We start from the raw sequence: 17,011 nt of genomic DNA, 5'->3' as shown, positions 1-17,011 counted from the left end.
ATAGCCCTACACTCTGAAAAACAGAACAGAGGCTTTAATGTATATGCCCCAGACTGTCTTTTCACCCTTCATCACTGACTACAATCTCAGCCTCTCATTTGCCCATTTCCTTTCCCCCACCCCCCTTCTCTGCCTTCCCACCTAAGGCAATGGAGGAACTGGGTGGGGTGCATGGAACGTGGTCAGCAGAGGTTTAGGCTTTTTGTCATGGTATCTGCTGTAAGTAGGAGGTCATAGCTTCTGCCTGTCAGCATCAGATGACCAATTCTTCATGCAGAACAGCATCATTCAAAAGTGACAACTAAAACAAAAGTATGTGAATAAATGCACATACATACACTATATACTATAGAGATTATACACCTGTTGCAAAGTGCTGTGCTGGGAAATGTGGAATAGGTACCCAGAGGGGGAGAGATGCGTCAGTGGACAGAACACTGGTATGCACCTGGGGCAAAAATGCAAAGAACCTACAGTTGAAATAGTATGACTGATGTGAACTCACTGCATTGTTGGTACTTATGCAGTGCTGGTTCGCTTACCACTGCTTCACTTACACAATGCCTCAATTCTTTTTTTGTACATGTTGCTTAAGAGAGCAGGTACCGGTTAAAGAGAAGACTGGAAGGCCAGGAGCTGGTGAGAGTGAGTAGGGCATATCCTCCCAAGTCCTCATAGACCTGGGGGAGGAATGCCAAAACCCTGATGTTCTACTCCAGTCTAACCATCCCAACTCTCTGAAACCTTCCCAGTGCACACAGGAACATACACACACACCCTCTCCCCCCGACAAACCCTCCAGTCAACACACTACTTTTTTTCCTCCAGACAACCCATCCATCTTATGATGACTTTCTGGCTCTTGGAAAACTTGTCAACTCTGCTTTGCTACAAGGATTATTTCAGGATTAAATGAGGTACCCCATGAACACCAATGTTTGTTGACACAAATTACACACTGTTCTCAGACCCTACAAGCCTATGGAGAGGGAGTCTAGGCTAGAACTATTTCTTTGGACAGGTTTCAGAGTAGCAGCCATGTTAGTCTGTATCCGCAAAAAGAACAGGAGTACTTGTGGCACCTTAGTGTGTTAGTCTCTAAGGTGCCACAAGTACTCCTGTATTTCTTTGGAATGAGATGTGTAGAATTTTATTTTTAACCTTATTAATAATTCTGAATGGTTGGCTCTTCATTACTGATACTAAACTACAGAAGTAGATGAAGTAGACTTTCAAAGTAAATAAAAAAAAAAACAAATCCCTCTGACTTTTGCCAAACTTTCTAACTTAATTCTGTTCCTCTCATTTCTTCTGGTGATACAAATGGATTCTTCTCTCTCTTCCACCCACCTTTCCTTTCCTCTTTCTTTTCTCCATCAGCTTGGTTAGGAAGAACAAATCTCCCAACAAGTGTGTGAGCTTGAGAAAAATAATTACTGTCATATTTTAGGCAGAAGCTGTGAATTTGAAATATGGATGGAGTGTTATGCTTCCTAAGATAAATTCCTTCCTTCCCTCTCACCTGCACACACAAAGTAAATTTTATAACTTAAACTTTCATAGTACATTCATATCTCAAAGCAATTTACAAATGTAACCCTTTCTGGATGTGAAGGATATTCTACCATCAAAAGAGAACTTGTCAGGCTTCAGTAATCCGATAGAACGCTGGGACAAAAAACAAAAGCTCATTTGGGGCTGTAGTATCAATCCAAAGGGATGCTACAGTGGTCCATGTTGGCATAAACTATTTATCAGTTCTTCAGTGTACCAGAGCAGAGTGATCCCCCTGTTAAAGGTAAACTGAAAAGGGGGGAAAAAAGGGTTTGTCCATTCATATTTTTTTTACATTACAAACTTAGATCCACCCCGGAGGACTGCCTCTGTTGTGTGTTTTGTCTCATGTTTCCCATCTAGGAAATGACAAGCCCTTGATCAGGGAATGGGGACATTTTGGAGCAATCTCAATGCCTTGTTTTCTTTCCTGGGCAAGGATCCGGAAGCTCAATAGCATGTTTCTGTACACGCCCACTTCAGGGCACTCAGGCCTGGTCTGCACCTGAAACTTAGGTCAATCTAGCTACGTCGCTCAGCGGTGTGAAAAGATGCACGGCCATGAGCCCAGAGCCTGGGTCAACTGACTTAGCTTGTAGGGTTTATGCTGCAGCGCTAAAAATAGCAGTGTAAACGTTGGGCTCGGGCTGGAGCTTGAGCTCTAAGCCCCTCCCCCTCACCAGGTTCTTGAGCCCCCAATATCTGCACTGCTATTTTTAACCCCACAGTGTGAATCTAAGTTGACTTGGGTTCTGAGACTCACCACCTCCTTTTCCCCCCCCTCCCCCCTTGCTGTGGAGACATGTCCAATGAGCACTTCATAGAAATCGTTCATTGGTCCTCTAAGTAACAGAAACATTGTTTCTCTCCCACTGGGCTAGGCAAAGGTGGGAACAGAGGTAGCTTTTAACATTGTCATTTAGACTTGCTCCAGGATTAGAGACCAGGAGAGAGAATGACACTGTTGGGCTTCACAGCTCTTAATGGGGCAGTTGTAGATAGTAGAGCACTTCCCTTCATATCCACAACAGCTACAGCCAGCTACATTAAGAATACTTTACACTGCATATGCAGTATTGTTGTAGCCATGTCGGTCTCAGGATATTAGAGAGACTACGTGGGTGAGAAAATATTTTTTATTGGACCAACTTCTGTTGGCAAGAGAAACAAGCCACACAGAGCTCTTCTTCAGGTCTGGGAAAGGTATACTGAGCATCACAGCTAAATGCAAGATGGAATAGATTGTTTAGCATAAATAGTTAGCTCATATTCTAAGGGACCATTCAAGGTAGAGTGGCCTGTAAACACCTCTGTATAGGACAAAAAGAGGGTATTTAGTGGGTTACAGATTGTTATAATAAGCCATAAATCCAGTGTCTCTGTCGTATGTTGCATATGGCACTTTTAACTGAGGATATCAATATTTGTTTTCCTAAAGATGGGTATTGTCCCCGTTTAGACATGGAAAAAGTAAGGAGGTTAAGGGCCAAATTTTACAAGATTGCCTCAATTTTAGGATGTCTAGTTTTTAAACGCTGAGGTGCTTTAAATTCAGAGGTGCTGGGCATGCACAGCTCCCATTAACTAATAACTAGTTGTTTAGTGCTAATATTGGAATGCTTTCTTGGCATCCATGAGGGCATGATTTTTTTTTCTTAAAGCATTGCTCCAACCACATTATTTTATTATAGAAAACATGCTCTTGATAAATATCCAATTAGATTAGCGGCTTTGGTGTTTTGTTTTGTTTTTTTAAAATAAAGCTACTAGTAGTCTTTAAAACAGTTACTGCATGCTTTGTAGTTTTATGTATTCATCAGTCATTGATAGAGAGGCGCGCAACTTGCATACATTGGTTCAAATAGTTTTAGCACAAAGGAAAGTTCGTTTAAAGTTATATGATAACAGTTTTTTTTTTAAAACATGTGTGATGCAACTGAAAGTCTGTTAAGAGGATGGATTAATTTTTGGAATAGTTTATTTTTTTTGTATTACCTGTTGTTCTTTATCAAGATGCTTATTTACAGTCCTGGTATACATTCGTTTTAAATTATTCAGCTACTTTAAAGGCAATATTGTCCCTATAATGCTTTCCATCAAGATGTCTGTTTAAAAATATTGGGGCTTCTATGTTAGATTAATATTATGGTTTTTTTTCAGAATCTGAGACTTTAGCACAGGTTATAGAGAAAATTGTTTTGAGAAACCAGATTTGTTTGTACAGTATCTTGAACATAGTTCATCATATGTGCATATAAAAATATAGTTGCAAAATGTTATGTACACTAATTCATTCTTTTTAAATTAAATAAATTATTTGACATGTGATGTAACTAACGGAGGAAGAGAGAGAGAAGGGGCAGTTAGTCATCTCAAGCATAACTATGTACATAGGACAGGTGACTTCCTGGGTGGTCACGCAATAGTTTAGTGGGAGACTCAGGGCTTTTCTAAATGGGGAATTTTACTGGCGTAAGAGTATCAACATGGGGAGTTATATTTGGATAACTATACCAGTAAAATCATATTAGTATAATTACCTATCTAGGCGAGCCCTCAGGAATGGAATCCAAGGGTCCTGATAACTCTGTCTTTGTATAAATCACCAGGTCCAGATTTGCAACACAAGGCGTGAAATGTAACATACAAAGGATTTTGTTTAAATTGATGATTTGTCCTATTTTGGTTTCTTTATGAAATTGTGTGGTTTTTAAAAAGTTTTGAAGTTTTTTCTTTTTACTTCAAAAATATTAGGAAAGACAATCTGATCTATCCTGCTTTTGCTGGAAGATCTCTTTGCAGTCTTAGAGCATATTTATTGTTCTCTGTCTCACCTGACAGTGATGGGTGATACTGAAATTATATAGATGTTACTTAAAACAAACAGCTACATAATTGAGATGGGTGTGAAATGCAGTGCCATTACCATTCTGCCTGTTTGGACTGTATGCCCTGATCATGGATGACCTGTCCTATATTAGGGTGCTGTCCCTGGTCTTTGCTTGAAGTATAAACTTTTCTACAAGGTTTGGCTAATAGCTCTGAGTTTATCAGACCCCTTTCTCCTTTCCTGTTGTCCGGCTGTCTGGAAGGAGAAGAGGCTATCTCTTTCTTTCCATCTCAGTTCTGCTTTGTGCATCAGCTGTTAATTAATTGCAGGGTGAAAATCGTAGTACATGTCTCTATCCGAAACCCATCGTATAACCTACACTGGACGCGAAAGCTAGAACTACCTGTCCCAAAGTTGAACTTGATGGAAGTTGGGTGTAGGGGTTTCACAATAGCAAGATGATCATTCTGCAGTTTCCTCTTATAGGGAATATCTCTCACCTTGAATTTTGCCCTATTTATAAAGATAAGCAAGGCATGTTTGTTTTGCCCATACCTTTGAATGAAAGTAAAACTGTGGACATTTAATCAACTGGCAAAGTTTTTTTTCCTCTCTCTTTAAAGCTGTTGGCTGCAGAGGAGCATAGTCTATAGATATATTGTTAATTGACCCAACTTGTGAAGTGCTCCCAGTTATCACAGCATGGAGGTCCTATAAATGGATGCAGTGTGTTATTTAAGAGTAGGCTATTATATCCATGCTTGGCTAATTTCACAATTAATTTTACAGGTGAAACTAAATTATTTCTAACTTCACTTTGATTTTATTCTATATTCAAAATGCTGCATAATATTCTTTTATGTCTAATTACAGCCAGTCGGATGATGATTCTGGTTCAGCATCAGGTTCTGGATCTGGTTCAAGTTCCGGAAGCAGTAGCGATGGAAGTAGCAGCCAGTCAGGTAGCAGCGACTCTGACTCTGGTTCAGAGTCAGGCAGTCAGTCAGAATCAGAGTCTGACACATCTAGAGAGAAGAAACAAGTTCAAGCAAAACCACCAAAAGTTGGTGGAGCTGAGGTAAAATGCACAAATAAACATTCCAGTGAAAGATATTAAACTTTGTGTGGTTATCTCCTGTAGCTATTTTCACTATAGATAAGAACTGGAATGAAAGACTTGTTAAACTGTTAGGATTTGAGCTTGGATTGATTAGTAAAATATCTGCATACCATGACTGGAATATCATGGAAAATATTAAGGCCAAGATTTTCAGAAATAGATACATGAAATTATGCTCCTAAATTCTTACCAGGGTACCTAAATAAATAGCCTGATTATCAAAAGCGCTGAGCACCCAGCTGCTCCTATTGATTGTAGTAGATTGATAGTCCACTTTTCAAGATCAGGCCACTTATTTAGGTCCCTAAGCCACTAAATCCTTTCTTAACTCTATTCATTTTTGAAAATCATATCTGTATACTTTAGCTTGCTGTTATCTGATAAACTGGAACACTTCAAATTTGCAAGTAGTTAGTCTTCTATGAGAAAGAAGTTTGCAAAATTTCAGAAAAAAATCTAAATTGTTTAGAAAATGTCTTCTGAGCATATCCAGTGGGATTAAATAACCTCAAATTTGCTCTAGTTGCTTCCGTGTGTAATATATAAAATTTGTAAAGTATTATGACTCTCCTTGAATGAAAGAAAGTATAATACATGTAACAGAATGTTAATTAACATAATTCTGCTTAAAACTCAGTTTTTCCTCTTCATTTTTTTAAAGTGTTGCAATGTTTTCATATGAAGCAAAATTATTTGACAATTGTACTGTTACATTCCTCATCGGAATTATGTGAGTTATAACAACTTAAAATTGAAATGTGTTAGCAATGGCTATAGCATATGTATTCTTTTGTGTTAATATAATTATTCTTAAATTTACTGTAAAGCATGCTACATTTTGCATTAAAATGCTGTAACAAATTGAAACCTTCTCCTCAGTCTTTAAATTGAAAATAGTTAATTTTACTAGCAAAACTTCAGTTAGGGGATTTGACTGTCTTAAATCATTGTAAAGTTCCACTGTTTTTGACTGCATGACTCTTCTATTTGAATTCCGTTTCAGTTTTGGAAATCAAATCCAAGTATTTTGGCTGTACAGAGATCAGCCATGCTCAGGAAGCAGCAGCAGCAGCAGCAGCAGAAAGCAGCTTCGTCAAACAGTGGGTCAGAAGAGGTGAATAACTTATTTTGAATCTATGCTTTAAATGTAAACGTAGAGGTTTCATAGCTCACTCCGTATGTATGTGTGAAAGTCTGTATGAAGGCAATAAGCATTGTGTACACACATCTCAGGAGAGAATTTTGCTCTTTTAGAGAAATGTTGAATCATTTTTAATTTCGTATATTTGGGTAAGTGTTGCAGAAATTACCTTTCTTAGAAAGCACTTTAACCAGATGTTGTCAAATTGTGATCCATGGACCAAGCTGGAAAGTCACGTATTACTGGCTCTCATCTGTGTTTCCAGCTTCTAAATTACTTAAAAGCATAAAAGTACTTTCCAAATATTACTTTTCCATGTAAGCAATGGCTGTCATTTCTGAAAGTATGTTATGCTGTAGTGAATGGGAGGAGATGTAGCTCCATGCTAATCCCTATGAGAATATGGTCCACACTATTTAAAAACAAACAAACAAAAAAAGTTTGAAAACCTTGGCCTAAACTTGTAATCTCTTCCAAGGCATTACATTTTCTTGTTGTAGTGATTTTGGAATTATTCAAATAGAAGGTTTTAAAGTCTCAACAGTTGATTTTATTTGAATCTAGGATGCAAGCACATGTTTAAAAGGGATACTATTGAGGTTGAGAGGGTGAAAGTTATCTGTTAATCAAAAAAGTTTGTGGACATCTCTCCTCACTTCTAAAGAATAATTAAACAGTATGGTCCGAAGTATCTTCTCTCATCATTTCTCCATTTTCTTCTTCTGTTACCCTGGACTTCTGTTTTTGTATGATACAGTTGTTTTTCATTTTTAACTGTTTGTTTAGTTTTATGGTAAATGTAAGTTAAGATTTTCTATGTAAACACTTAGAAAATCTTAACTTACAGCTATTGCTAAATGGTTCTTTCTGAAAGTTTCTTTTCAGGATGAAATTTTTCAAGAACTGTTTTCTGCCTGAGTGAGAATTTATTTTAGGGAAGTCTGAGTTGATATGGTCCATCCATTTTTTTTGGAGAGTAAAGGTAGTGAGGAGTCAGATATCTTTTTGTCTTTCTTAAAAAACAGTTTAAACAGTTCTAGGGCCTGAGTGGGTTAAAAGGTGATATTTGGTACAGAGCTTATCTTTAAACTACAGCGGAGATTTTCAGTCTCCTGATGGAAGTTCATTTTGACTAACTTATGACAGTTTTAAAAATGTACTTCATGCAGGCACAGTAGTCTTTAAATAGATATTCCAATAGAGCACCGTGAATGCATAAACATTTGTGATGGATTTTGAATCATACTAAAATGTGGAAACCCTAGTCATATTCAGTGCATCATGTACTGAAGGAGACCGGTAATCAAACATGAAAAATAAATTTATACCAATTCAAGAATGGAAGCCAGACTGCTAACAGTTGCACTGCTCTTTTAATATTTGATAATAAATTCTATATATTCTTTGCTTTCTCTGCAGGATTCCTCTAGTAGCGAAGACACTTTGGATGACTCATCCAGTGAGACCAAGAGGAAAAAACATAAAGAGTAGGAAATTTTATATATAAGAACACTATATAAAAATGTCCTTCCTACTTGCATATTTTAGTATTATATATACTTCATCTAATATATAAAAGTATTTCAATTCTACCCTGACTTCAGGTTGGTTTTTGGACTTGATTTTGTCACTTCTCACTTTTGATTAGAATGTTGGGATATTTTCTAATACATAGATGTTTAGATGCAACATATATTTCAAGTTGAGTCCTATATGTAAAACAGGACTTTAAATTCCCCAGTTAGTAAAATACCCAGCACCAGGTACACTTGTATTGATAGTGTCTGTTCAAAAGCACCTCCAGCAATGCTTTGTAGAATCTTACAGTGCAGCTTTTTAGTTGTAACATACTTTTCCTGCTCAACATCCTATCCTGAACATAATCTATATATGGCCATGGTAATTGGGAATAAGTTATATAGGTCATTTTATCTCCAAGTCAATAGTTGGAATTAAGCAGTTAATGACAAAGTTGTTACAATTTGACATCTTTTTGAAATCTCAAGGGCAAAAATGACCATCATGTTTGACACTAATTGGAAGACTTATTGATCTCAGTACAGCAACCAAGGATTGAATGACCTATGGAAATTAAAACTATCCTATCACCCCGAGAAGCATGGCCTTCACCTGGTCAGAGTTGAGGAATGTTAGAGGTGCAGCATAGGGAAGCTTGTACGGTCATTGCCTGTCTGATACAGTTTCTGTGGAAAATAAACCAATTTCTAGGACTGTCAATCTCGCACTTTTCAGGAACTCTTTTATAATTAAAAAAAAAAAACTCTTTGAAAATTAGTGTGTAATTTTGTATGTTTAGTTCTTTTTGGTTGTGATTGACAAAAGTTATTTATTTTTTCCTATCCTTTGTAGTTTAAAAATTCACAGAAATCTATTAAAGTATGGAAAACCAAAAACTGTTGTTGAATTTTATAGATCTAATTATTTTGTTCTAAGAATATTTTAACTAGTGCATTTGTTTGTAATTATCTTACCAATTATGCAGAAACCTCTGTCCATGTTTCTTGAAACAGAATATTGAGCCCTAAAAGACAAATTTTCATAGCTGTTGCCTATTTGTCCAAATACACCTCTACCCCGATATAACGCTGTCCTCGGAAGCCAAAAAATCTTACCGCGTTATAGGTGAAACCGCGTTATATCAAACTTGATTTGATCTGCCAGAGTGCGTAGCCTCGCCGCCCCGGAGCAGTGCTTTACCGCATTATATCCAAATTCATGTTATATCGGGTCGTGTTATATCGGGGTAGAGGTGTAGTTACTTGCCAACCTAAATATCAGTTTGTCAGGATGCCCCAAATTAATATCCAAGGAAGAAACCCTGATTATAGTAGGTTCATGTAACACTATAGCATTAAACTCCTGAACAATTATCCATTTACTGGAACACTGAAAATATAATCTTTCTTGTATCTGTAAGAGGTAAAGTGAAGGAAAGTGTTTCTAGCATCATTCTATTACTTCCTTATTTACAACTTAATTAAAAGGCATCTGGTATGTTTTTTGTTGTTTTTTTCAGAAATTGGATGGTATTCCATGTTTCCAGATTCAGTATCCATGTTCATGGCAGTAGAGATATCAATGAGTTTTCATAAAATTTTCTATCTGTTCTTAGTAATTTTCTTTTTAATGGCACTGAATTATTAGCTGCTCAATGCTTATTTCTGCCAACAAGATTATTCCAGTTTCCGGCGTTCATATATACGGACTTCACTGTAATGCTGAATATTCTAATTCTTGACTTCTCTGCCTTTTAATATATGCAGTGAAGACTGGCAAATGTCTGGATCAGGATCTGTCTCTGGGACTGGTTCAGATTCTGAATCAGAAGAGGATAGAGAGAAAAGCAGTTGTGAAGAGAGTGAATCTGACTACGAGCCAAAAAATAAAGTGAAAAGCAGGAAACCTCCAAGCAGGTAAGAATTCTGGAAATTAAGATACTTTATTATAAGAGTTCTGATGAGAATATGAATGTCTTTTTTTCTCTCTCTGTCTCTCTGTCAGCTCAAATCCAAATGTAACTATCTATTAGTAGAGTTCTGTATCCCAAGAGTGGAAGTTGTTTTTTGAAGTTACAAAAGATGTTATCACAGCAGTGAGTCATAGTGAATGTTTTTCCCTACATTATCTAATTGAGTGTGGTACAGTTGAACAATCGCTGTGAAATGTTAATATTATGTAAGAAATGGCAGAACATTTGTGGGTATTTCTGTATTGAAAACATCTTTGTTTTGTCAACTCTTGTTCTTTTTAAGAATTAAGCCAAAAAGTGGGAAAAAGAGTGCAGGACAGAAAAAGAGGCAACTTGATTCATCCGATGAGGATGAGGATGATGATGATGATGATGATTATGATAAAAGAGGCTCTCGTCGCCAGGCAACAGTCAACATTAGTTACAAAGAAGCTGAAGAAACAAAGACAGATTCAGATGACTTGCTGGAAGTCTGTGGAGAGGATGTCCCGCAACCTGAAGAAGATGAATTTGAAACTATAGAAAAGTTTATGGATAGTCGTGTTGGACGAAAAGGAGGTATTTTTGACCTAGATTCTCAAAATGCTACTACAGTGAATCCACGAGCAGTTTTTACAACTTTCATGTATTTGTTTCAGTTTCTGCAGCATCTAAACTTTCATTTAAAAACCAATTTCTAGCTCAATAAATGCAAAGATAACCTCCTAATTTGAATTCAGAGTAAACAAATGGAGTATTTTTGCTCACGCGTGCGTGCTTGCATACATGTTGGATGTTAGCTCCAAAGTGTAATGATAATGGCTTATGTATCTGAATTAACTGTTGAATTGCTTAGTAGTTGGGGGGTAAAATGAAGAAGGGTGTAGGAATGAAACCATTGGAGGTGGGAATTTGGGAGTTGCTTCAGGGAAAGAAATATAGGTGTTGTCTTCACTACGAAAAAATGTCTTTTTTAACGTGTGTTAACTGGTCAAAGAAAACCCTAGTCTCAGCCCTAGGGTTGGGGTTGACCTCAACCAGCTAACATTTTAAAACCACAATTTACCCTGTCTATATTAGGATTTTAACGTGTGATAGTTAACACATGCTAAATACACCATTCTTCCCAGTGTTGATATGGCCATGGGGGGGCGGGGGAGAGAGAAAGAAAATGAGAAGAGAAAGTTAGAAAGAATGATGGTTCTAGAGGTGATACTTCTCCACTGGGTGATGCTGAATGTGGCAATAAGATAATGGATAAATAATAATAACTAAGACTTTAGTTAAGACAACCTATGGCACGCGTGCCGAAGACGGTAGCTTCCTACAAACGTAACCCCTTTTCAGAAGAATGCAGAAAGTTGACTAAATAGGACATTTAATCAGTGACCAGTGGGATGGTATTGGTGGCAGTAGGATTATCATGCCACCGATTTCTGACCTCATCGATGCTATACTGGTGGAGATTCAGATGGCGGAGGACTACAGTGTGGTTTGCATTTTTCAAAGCAAGTTGTATACAAATGGTTGTGTGATCAATGCAAGTATGTACCCAGGTCCTGTGCTAACGTGTGCGGCCCATGTTGAAGCCACCATCACATCTTCACTGCAATTTTTAACCTTGTTTACTAGATTAGAGCTAGCATGGGTGTTTCTGTCTCAGCTACAGTCACATCTTTGATTGCACTGTAGTTGTACACTGCAAAGTCAGAATAAACAAGTGGGCATTGGTAGAATTTGACCTTGTAAGCTCTTCTTGGTTCACCAGAATATCTAGGAATGTGGTGTTGCTGGAATTTTGGTAGCCTGCAATAGGTTGGTTATGATAATTGCTCCCTCTTTAGCAACGAATGCCCCATAAAAAAGCCCGTTGAGCAGTGGGATTGATGTTCTCTTACATGAGATGTCAAGGCAAGCTTGTCAGTTTATTTTAGATATTTGTAAGGTGGCTGTCCACCCCATCTTTCATCCACTCTCCTTTCACCTTCAGTTAATTTAGATGCTCAGTTTTATTGGTTAAATTGTCTTATGATTAAATCAAGTCTTTGAGACTATTTATTGACTGGCATATACTTCTACAGCAGAATTATGCAAGTAACACTAGGTGGAAGAGAACTACATAAGTAATTGATCATGTGTTGATAAATGCTCATATTATAAACAGTTACCAATTTAATTATATTAATATCAAATTCATTGTTAGGTGATTCACCGGTACTTATGCTCTATTAAAAATTATGTTGTGATTTCCTTTTCAGCCACTGGTGCTACAACCACCATCTATGCAGTTGAGGCAGATGGTGATCCAAATGCAGGATTTGATAAATCGAAGGAGCCAGGAGAAACACAGTATCTGATTAAATGGAAAGGCTGGTCCCATATCCATAATACATGGGAAACTGAAGAAACCTTGAAGCAGCAGAATGTTAAAGGAATGAAGAAACTGGACAACTACAAGAAAAAGGATCAGGAAACAAAACGATGGTGAATGTTATCAATAGCCATGTTTCATAATACAGATTATTTTACCAGCATTTGTGCTTATGTAGTATTGCCAGGGGATTGATCTCGATATGAGAATATATTTCCATAGTGTATGTTCAGCAAGAAGATAATACATGATTTTTTTATGTTAAAACCACCTCGACATTTTAAGGTTTTGCAAGGTATACAGCATGCTCAACTTCATTCCGTGGAGTGAATGATGATATGTAGCATCTTGCAGGATCATGCCTTTAATAAATAGCTAAGTCTGCTTGGAAGTTATTTTTCTTAAATGTTTATAATTCACATAGTATAAATAAAATATTTACACAATAAACAGTATGCATTGTTTACTGTTTACTCAAATGGACTACCATTTGCTTTTCTTGACCATTGTACTTTAAGCAGAACTGTTCATTACATTTGCCACAGTGATACTTAAATCTTTTTCTTAGAAATTTACCTAAATTCTGTTACTATAGCTTTCTAGTTCTACAGTCTCATTTTTCTGCCCATTGTCTGGATCAACAAGCACTCTCTATCGGTGTTGTTAGAAGTCCTGAACTAAATGTTTGGAGAAAATCTTTACCTTCCACTGCCCTCTTTTGATACTGGTTTCCAGTGGGTTATTCACTGGCCTATATGAAAAGTTGTGGTTCTTGTCCATTACTTTTAGGAATGGTTGAGATGGATTTCCCTGGATTTAACTCTCTTCAAGTGTTATTCTCATTAAGTGAAAAAAGTGTCCTACAGAGTAAAATATTTTAACTGTTGGGAGTGGAAATTCTGTATTATACATACATTAATTATTTTTTATCAGGTGTAGCTGCCACTAGTACAGTCTCTCAGTAATTTTCCTCAGCTTCTAGGCAGGAGGGCACCTAATTCAGATAAGGAATTTTTGTAGCAGGTGTTTTTTCTCCACTGAGATATCCCTTAGTTCCTTTCTCAAAGAAGCTTTCCCTGCAACTTTCCTCTGGTGCTTATACTGAAAGCTTTAGGACTGTCAGATTGTTTCATTCTAAAACTAAAACAATGTGATGACTATTTTCATAATTTACATTCCAGGCTGAAAAATGCTTCTCCAGAAGATGTGGAATATTATAACTGCCAGCAAGAACTTACAGATGATCTGCATAAACAGTATCAAATAGTGGAGAGAATAATTGGTAAGTGACAAATTGGAGACTAGAAATAACAAGGATAATATACTGCATTGCTACTATTTTTATAGATTCTTAAAAATGTAGAGCTTGAAGCAACCTCAAGAAGTCAAGTCCAGCCCCCTGTGCTGTGGCAGGACCAAGTAAACCTAGACCATCCCAGGTGTTTGTCCAGCCTGTATGATGGAGATTCCACAGCCCCCCTTGGAAGCCTGTTCCAGAGCTTAATTACCCTTGTAGTTAGCGCATTTTTCCTAATACCTAACCTAAATCTCCCTTGCTTTAGATTAAGCCCATTACTATTTATCCGACCTTCAATGGACATGGAGAACAACTGATCGCTGTTCTTTTTATAGCAGCCTGTAATGTATTTGAAGACTTACCAGGTCTCTGTTCAGTCTTTTTTTCTCAAGACTAAGTCTGCCCAGTTGTTTTGACCTTTCCTCATGAGTTAGGTTTTCTAAACCTTTTATCATTTTTGTTGCGCTCCTCATTACTCTTTCCAGTTTGTCCCCATCTTTCCTAAAATGTAGAACCCAGAATTGGAAACCGTACTCGTGCTGAGGCCACACCGGTGCCGAGTAGACTGGGACAGTTACCTTCCATGTCTTACATATGACACTCCTATTAATACACCCCAGAATATTAGCCTTTTTTGCTGCTGCATTGCATTGTTGACTCATATTGGATTTGTGATCCACTAAACCTCCAGACCCTTGTCAGTAGTAGTACTATCTAGCCAGTTATTCCACATTTTGCAGTTGTGCATTTGATTTTTTAATTCCTAAGTTAAGTACTTTGCACTTGTTTTTATTGAATTTCATCTTGTTGAATTCAGACCCAATTCTCCAAATTTTATATCTGTGGATAATAAATTTATTAGAATTCTTAATTATTTTACTTTCAAACTAAAATAATATGGATATAAATTAGGATGAAGTTTAATCATGAGTTCTTTAATTCTGAGCACTTTGTCCCTTGATTGTGTCAAAAAAAATGAATTAAATGTCTCATTAAAATCAAAATTATTAATGAAGTACCTCAAATGTATTCTACAGCTCATTCAAATCAGAAGTCAGCAGCAGGTTATCCAGATTATTATTGCAAGTGGCAGGGTCTCCCTTACTCAGAGTGCAGCTGGGAAGATGGTGCTCTCATTGCCAAAAAATTTCAGTCATGCATTGATGAGTATTTTAGCAGAAATCAATCCAAGACAACTCCTTTTAAGGACTGCAAGGTGAGTGAGATTTAAGATAATTTTCATAGATGTCTGAGAATTGAAACAATAAAAATGTTTGTAGTTGGCTGTATTGTTCCTGGATTAAGGAACAATATAAACCTTATAAAGTTTTTCAGATCACAGAATGAAATATTAAAATTGCTTAGGTTAGTAATGACTGTTAAGCTTGTCAGTGGTCTTATTAGTTCTAAGTAGACAAATGTCCCCATCGTAATTATTTTCACTCAAAAGTGGAATTATGTTAGCTTTTAGAAGTTAAAATAGTAATGTATATAAACATAATTTAAATTATTTTCCGTTTTGTCCTGCAACTTCAGTAAAATTATATTTAGAATCTTAAAACATTCAGTATTAGGGCTAATGTTCAATTTCACTTTGATAGGTTTTAAAACAGAGACCGAGGTTTGTTGCACTGAAGAAGCAACCATCATATATTGGTGGGAATGAGGGTTTAGAGTTAAGAGACTATCAGTTAAATGGACTAAACTGGCTCGCTCACTCCTGGTGCAAGTAAGTACGTTTTGAAAGTCTGATGCTTTTCTATTACTTATAAATGATAGAAATTCATAAAACCTTAGCAGAATGGATTATTTTGTCATTGGAGTAGTAAATTGTAAAGTAAAGATTTGAGAGAGATTCCTTTCACCTGCAAATACATAAATTTAGCACATAGTTGATTTGTACAGGCAAGACTTCCATGGTTTTCCTTTTTTCCTCTGGTGCTTGTAGGTGAAATAGAAAATAAACTACATTATCCTCAAATGTCTCACATTGAAGTTTATTTTTAAAATTCATGCACAAGATCTATTTAGTAGCTTTATATAGAACAAAATTTATCTTGGGTCCCTTTTTACCATTTGATTAATGAAGGATTTTCAAACTGCAGCAATAACAGTAATTAAGATTCTTCTTTGAATGATTGCACATGTCCATTCCACTGTAGATGTCCATGTGTTCCAGTGCACATTGTCAGAGAGTTTTGCCCTCTGAGGTCTCGTGCACCATGTGCAGGCATAAAGGGCTGAGCTGTCCCTGACCCCCCTCAGTTCCTTCCTGCAGACCATGTTGGTTGTCAGAGATCCTTTTCCTTCTGCAAGTCTATAGTCAAGCACGTAACTGGTACCTGTTGTAGTTCTGTATTGTTAATATAGTTTAATAGTCAGAGTAGTAAGTAAATAATTTTTTTTTTTTAATTGTGAGTTTGTGTGCATTTGGCACCCTGTCTGGATACCGTGGTACCGGAGATATGTCGTGCTCTCTGGGTTTCAAGCTTTGCCACTCTTGTGGTAAGGCAATACCTAACAGTGACCCTCATCCCAGCTGCATTAAGCACTTGGAGGAGGCTCATTTGAGTGACAAATGTGCTGATTGTAAGGGCTTTAAGCCCCGCTCCAAAAAGGACAGGGCAGCTACACTGAAATCTGCTGCTGGAATCAACTCTATCTCAACCATCTTCCTCAATCCAAATACTGTCATTGCTCAGCACCAGTAGCGCATCTCCGGCATTACCAGCACAGAGAGGTAGATCGGCATTGCTGTTACCAAGGGAGAGGCACTGTAAATTGGACTTGGTACCAGGATCTTTGAAGGAAACAGAGAGGTTGAGGTCATCTAAGGACTAGGGAGGGTTCTAAGGACTCTAAGCAGGGTAGTTCATTGACTCCAGAGCCCAGTATGGGCCTGTTGAGACTGGATCTTGAAGCACCATCAATTGGGATCACCTTACTCCCCAGTATTGGAGAGTACTTTCCCAGAACCATCTACTCCTGAGACATTTGAGGCTGTGAGAGCGTTGTTGAACCTCTTGATGCTGCTGTCACCGGCAATTCAGGAGTCTTGCCTGGCACCAGTGCCCAAGATACTGACATTAGCAGCTTTACCTCTGCACTGGGCAGATCCAGCTGATTTGGCCATCTGGGTACCAATCAAGATGGTACCGTCTAGGGAAATCAAGGTGATCTCCCAGGTGATCTCCCCGGGTCTGAACCGTCCTCTCCGGCACCGAAGTGT

At 37.4% G+C, this 17,011-nt stretch overlaps 1 protein-coding gene across 3 annotated transcripts in view; it reads left to right on the top strand.

The window, feature by feature from the left end:
- The window catches only part of CHD1 (chromodomain helicase DNA binding protein 1), a 71,392-nt gene that overhangs the window by 14,150 nt on the left and 40,231 nt on the right, over window positions 1–17,011 (top strand). For all 3 annotated transcript variants that reach the window (XM_005284061.5, XM_065550237.1, XM_005284060.5), the window contains 9 exons: window positions 5,258–5,462; window positions 6,508–6,618; window positions 8,065–8,132; window positions 9,930–10,079; window positions 10,419–10,693; window positions 12,373–12,598; window positions 13,667–13,767; window positions 14,820–14,998; window positions 15,384–15,511. In XM_005284061.5, the coding sequence (XP_005284118.2) occupies window positions 5,258–5,462; window positions 6,508–6,618; window positions 8,065–8,132; window positions 9,930–10,079; window positions 10,419–10,693; window positions 12,373–12,598; window positions 13,667–13,767; window positions 14,820–14,998; window positions 15,384–15,511 (1,443 nt within the window). The remainder of the gene's footprint in view (window positions 1–5,257; window positions 5,463–6,507; window positions 6,619–8,064; window positions 8,133–9,929; window positions 10,080–10,418; window positions 10,694–12,372; window positions 12,599–13,666; window positions 13,768–14,819; window positions 14,999–15,383; window positions 15,512–17,011) is intronic.

Source organism: Chrysemys picta, chromosome 6, assembly GCF_011386835.1.
Source record: "Chrysemys picta bellii isolate R12L10 chromosome 6, ASM1138683v2, whole genome shotgun sequence".
Lineage (NCBI taxonomy): Eukaryota > Metazoa > Chordata > Testudines > Emydidae > Chrysemys > Chrysemys picta.
This window is presented reverse-complemented; position numbering and strand designations above follow the sequence as displayed.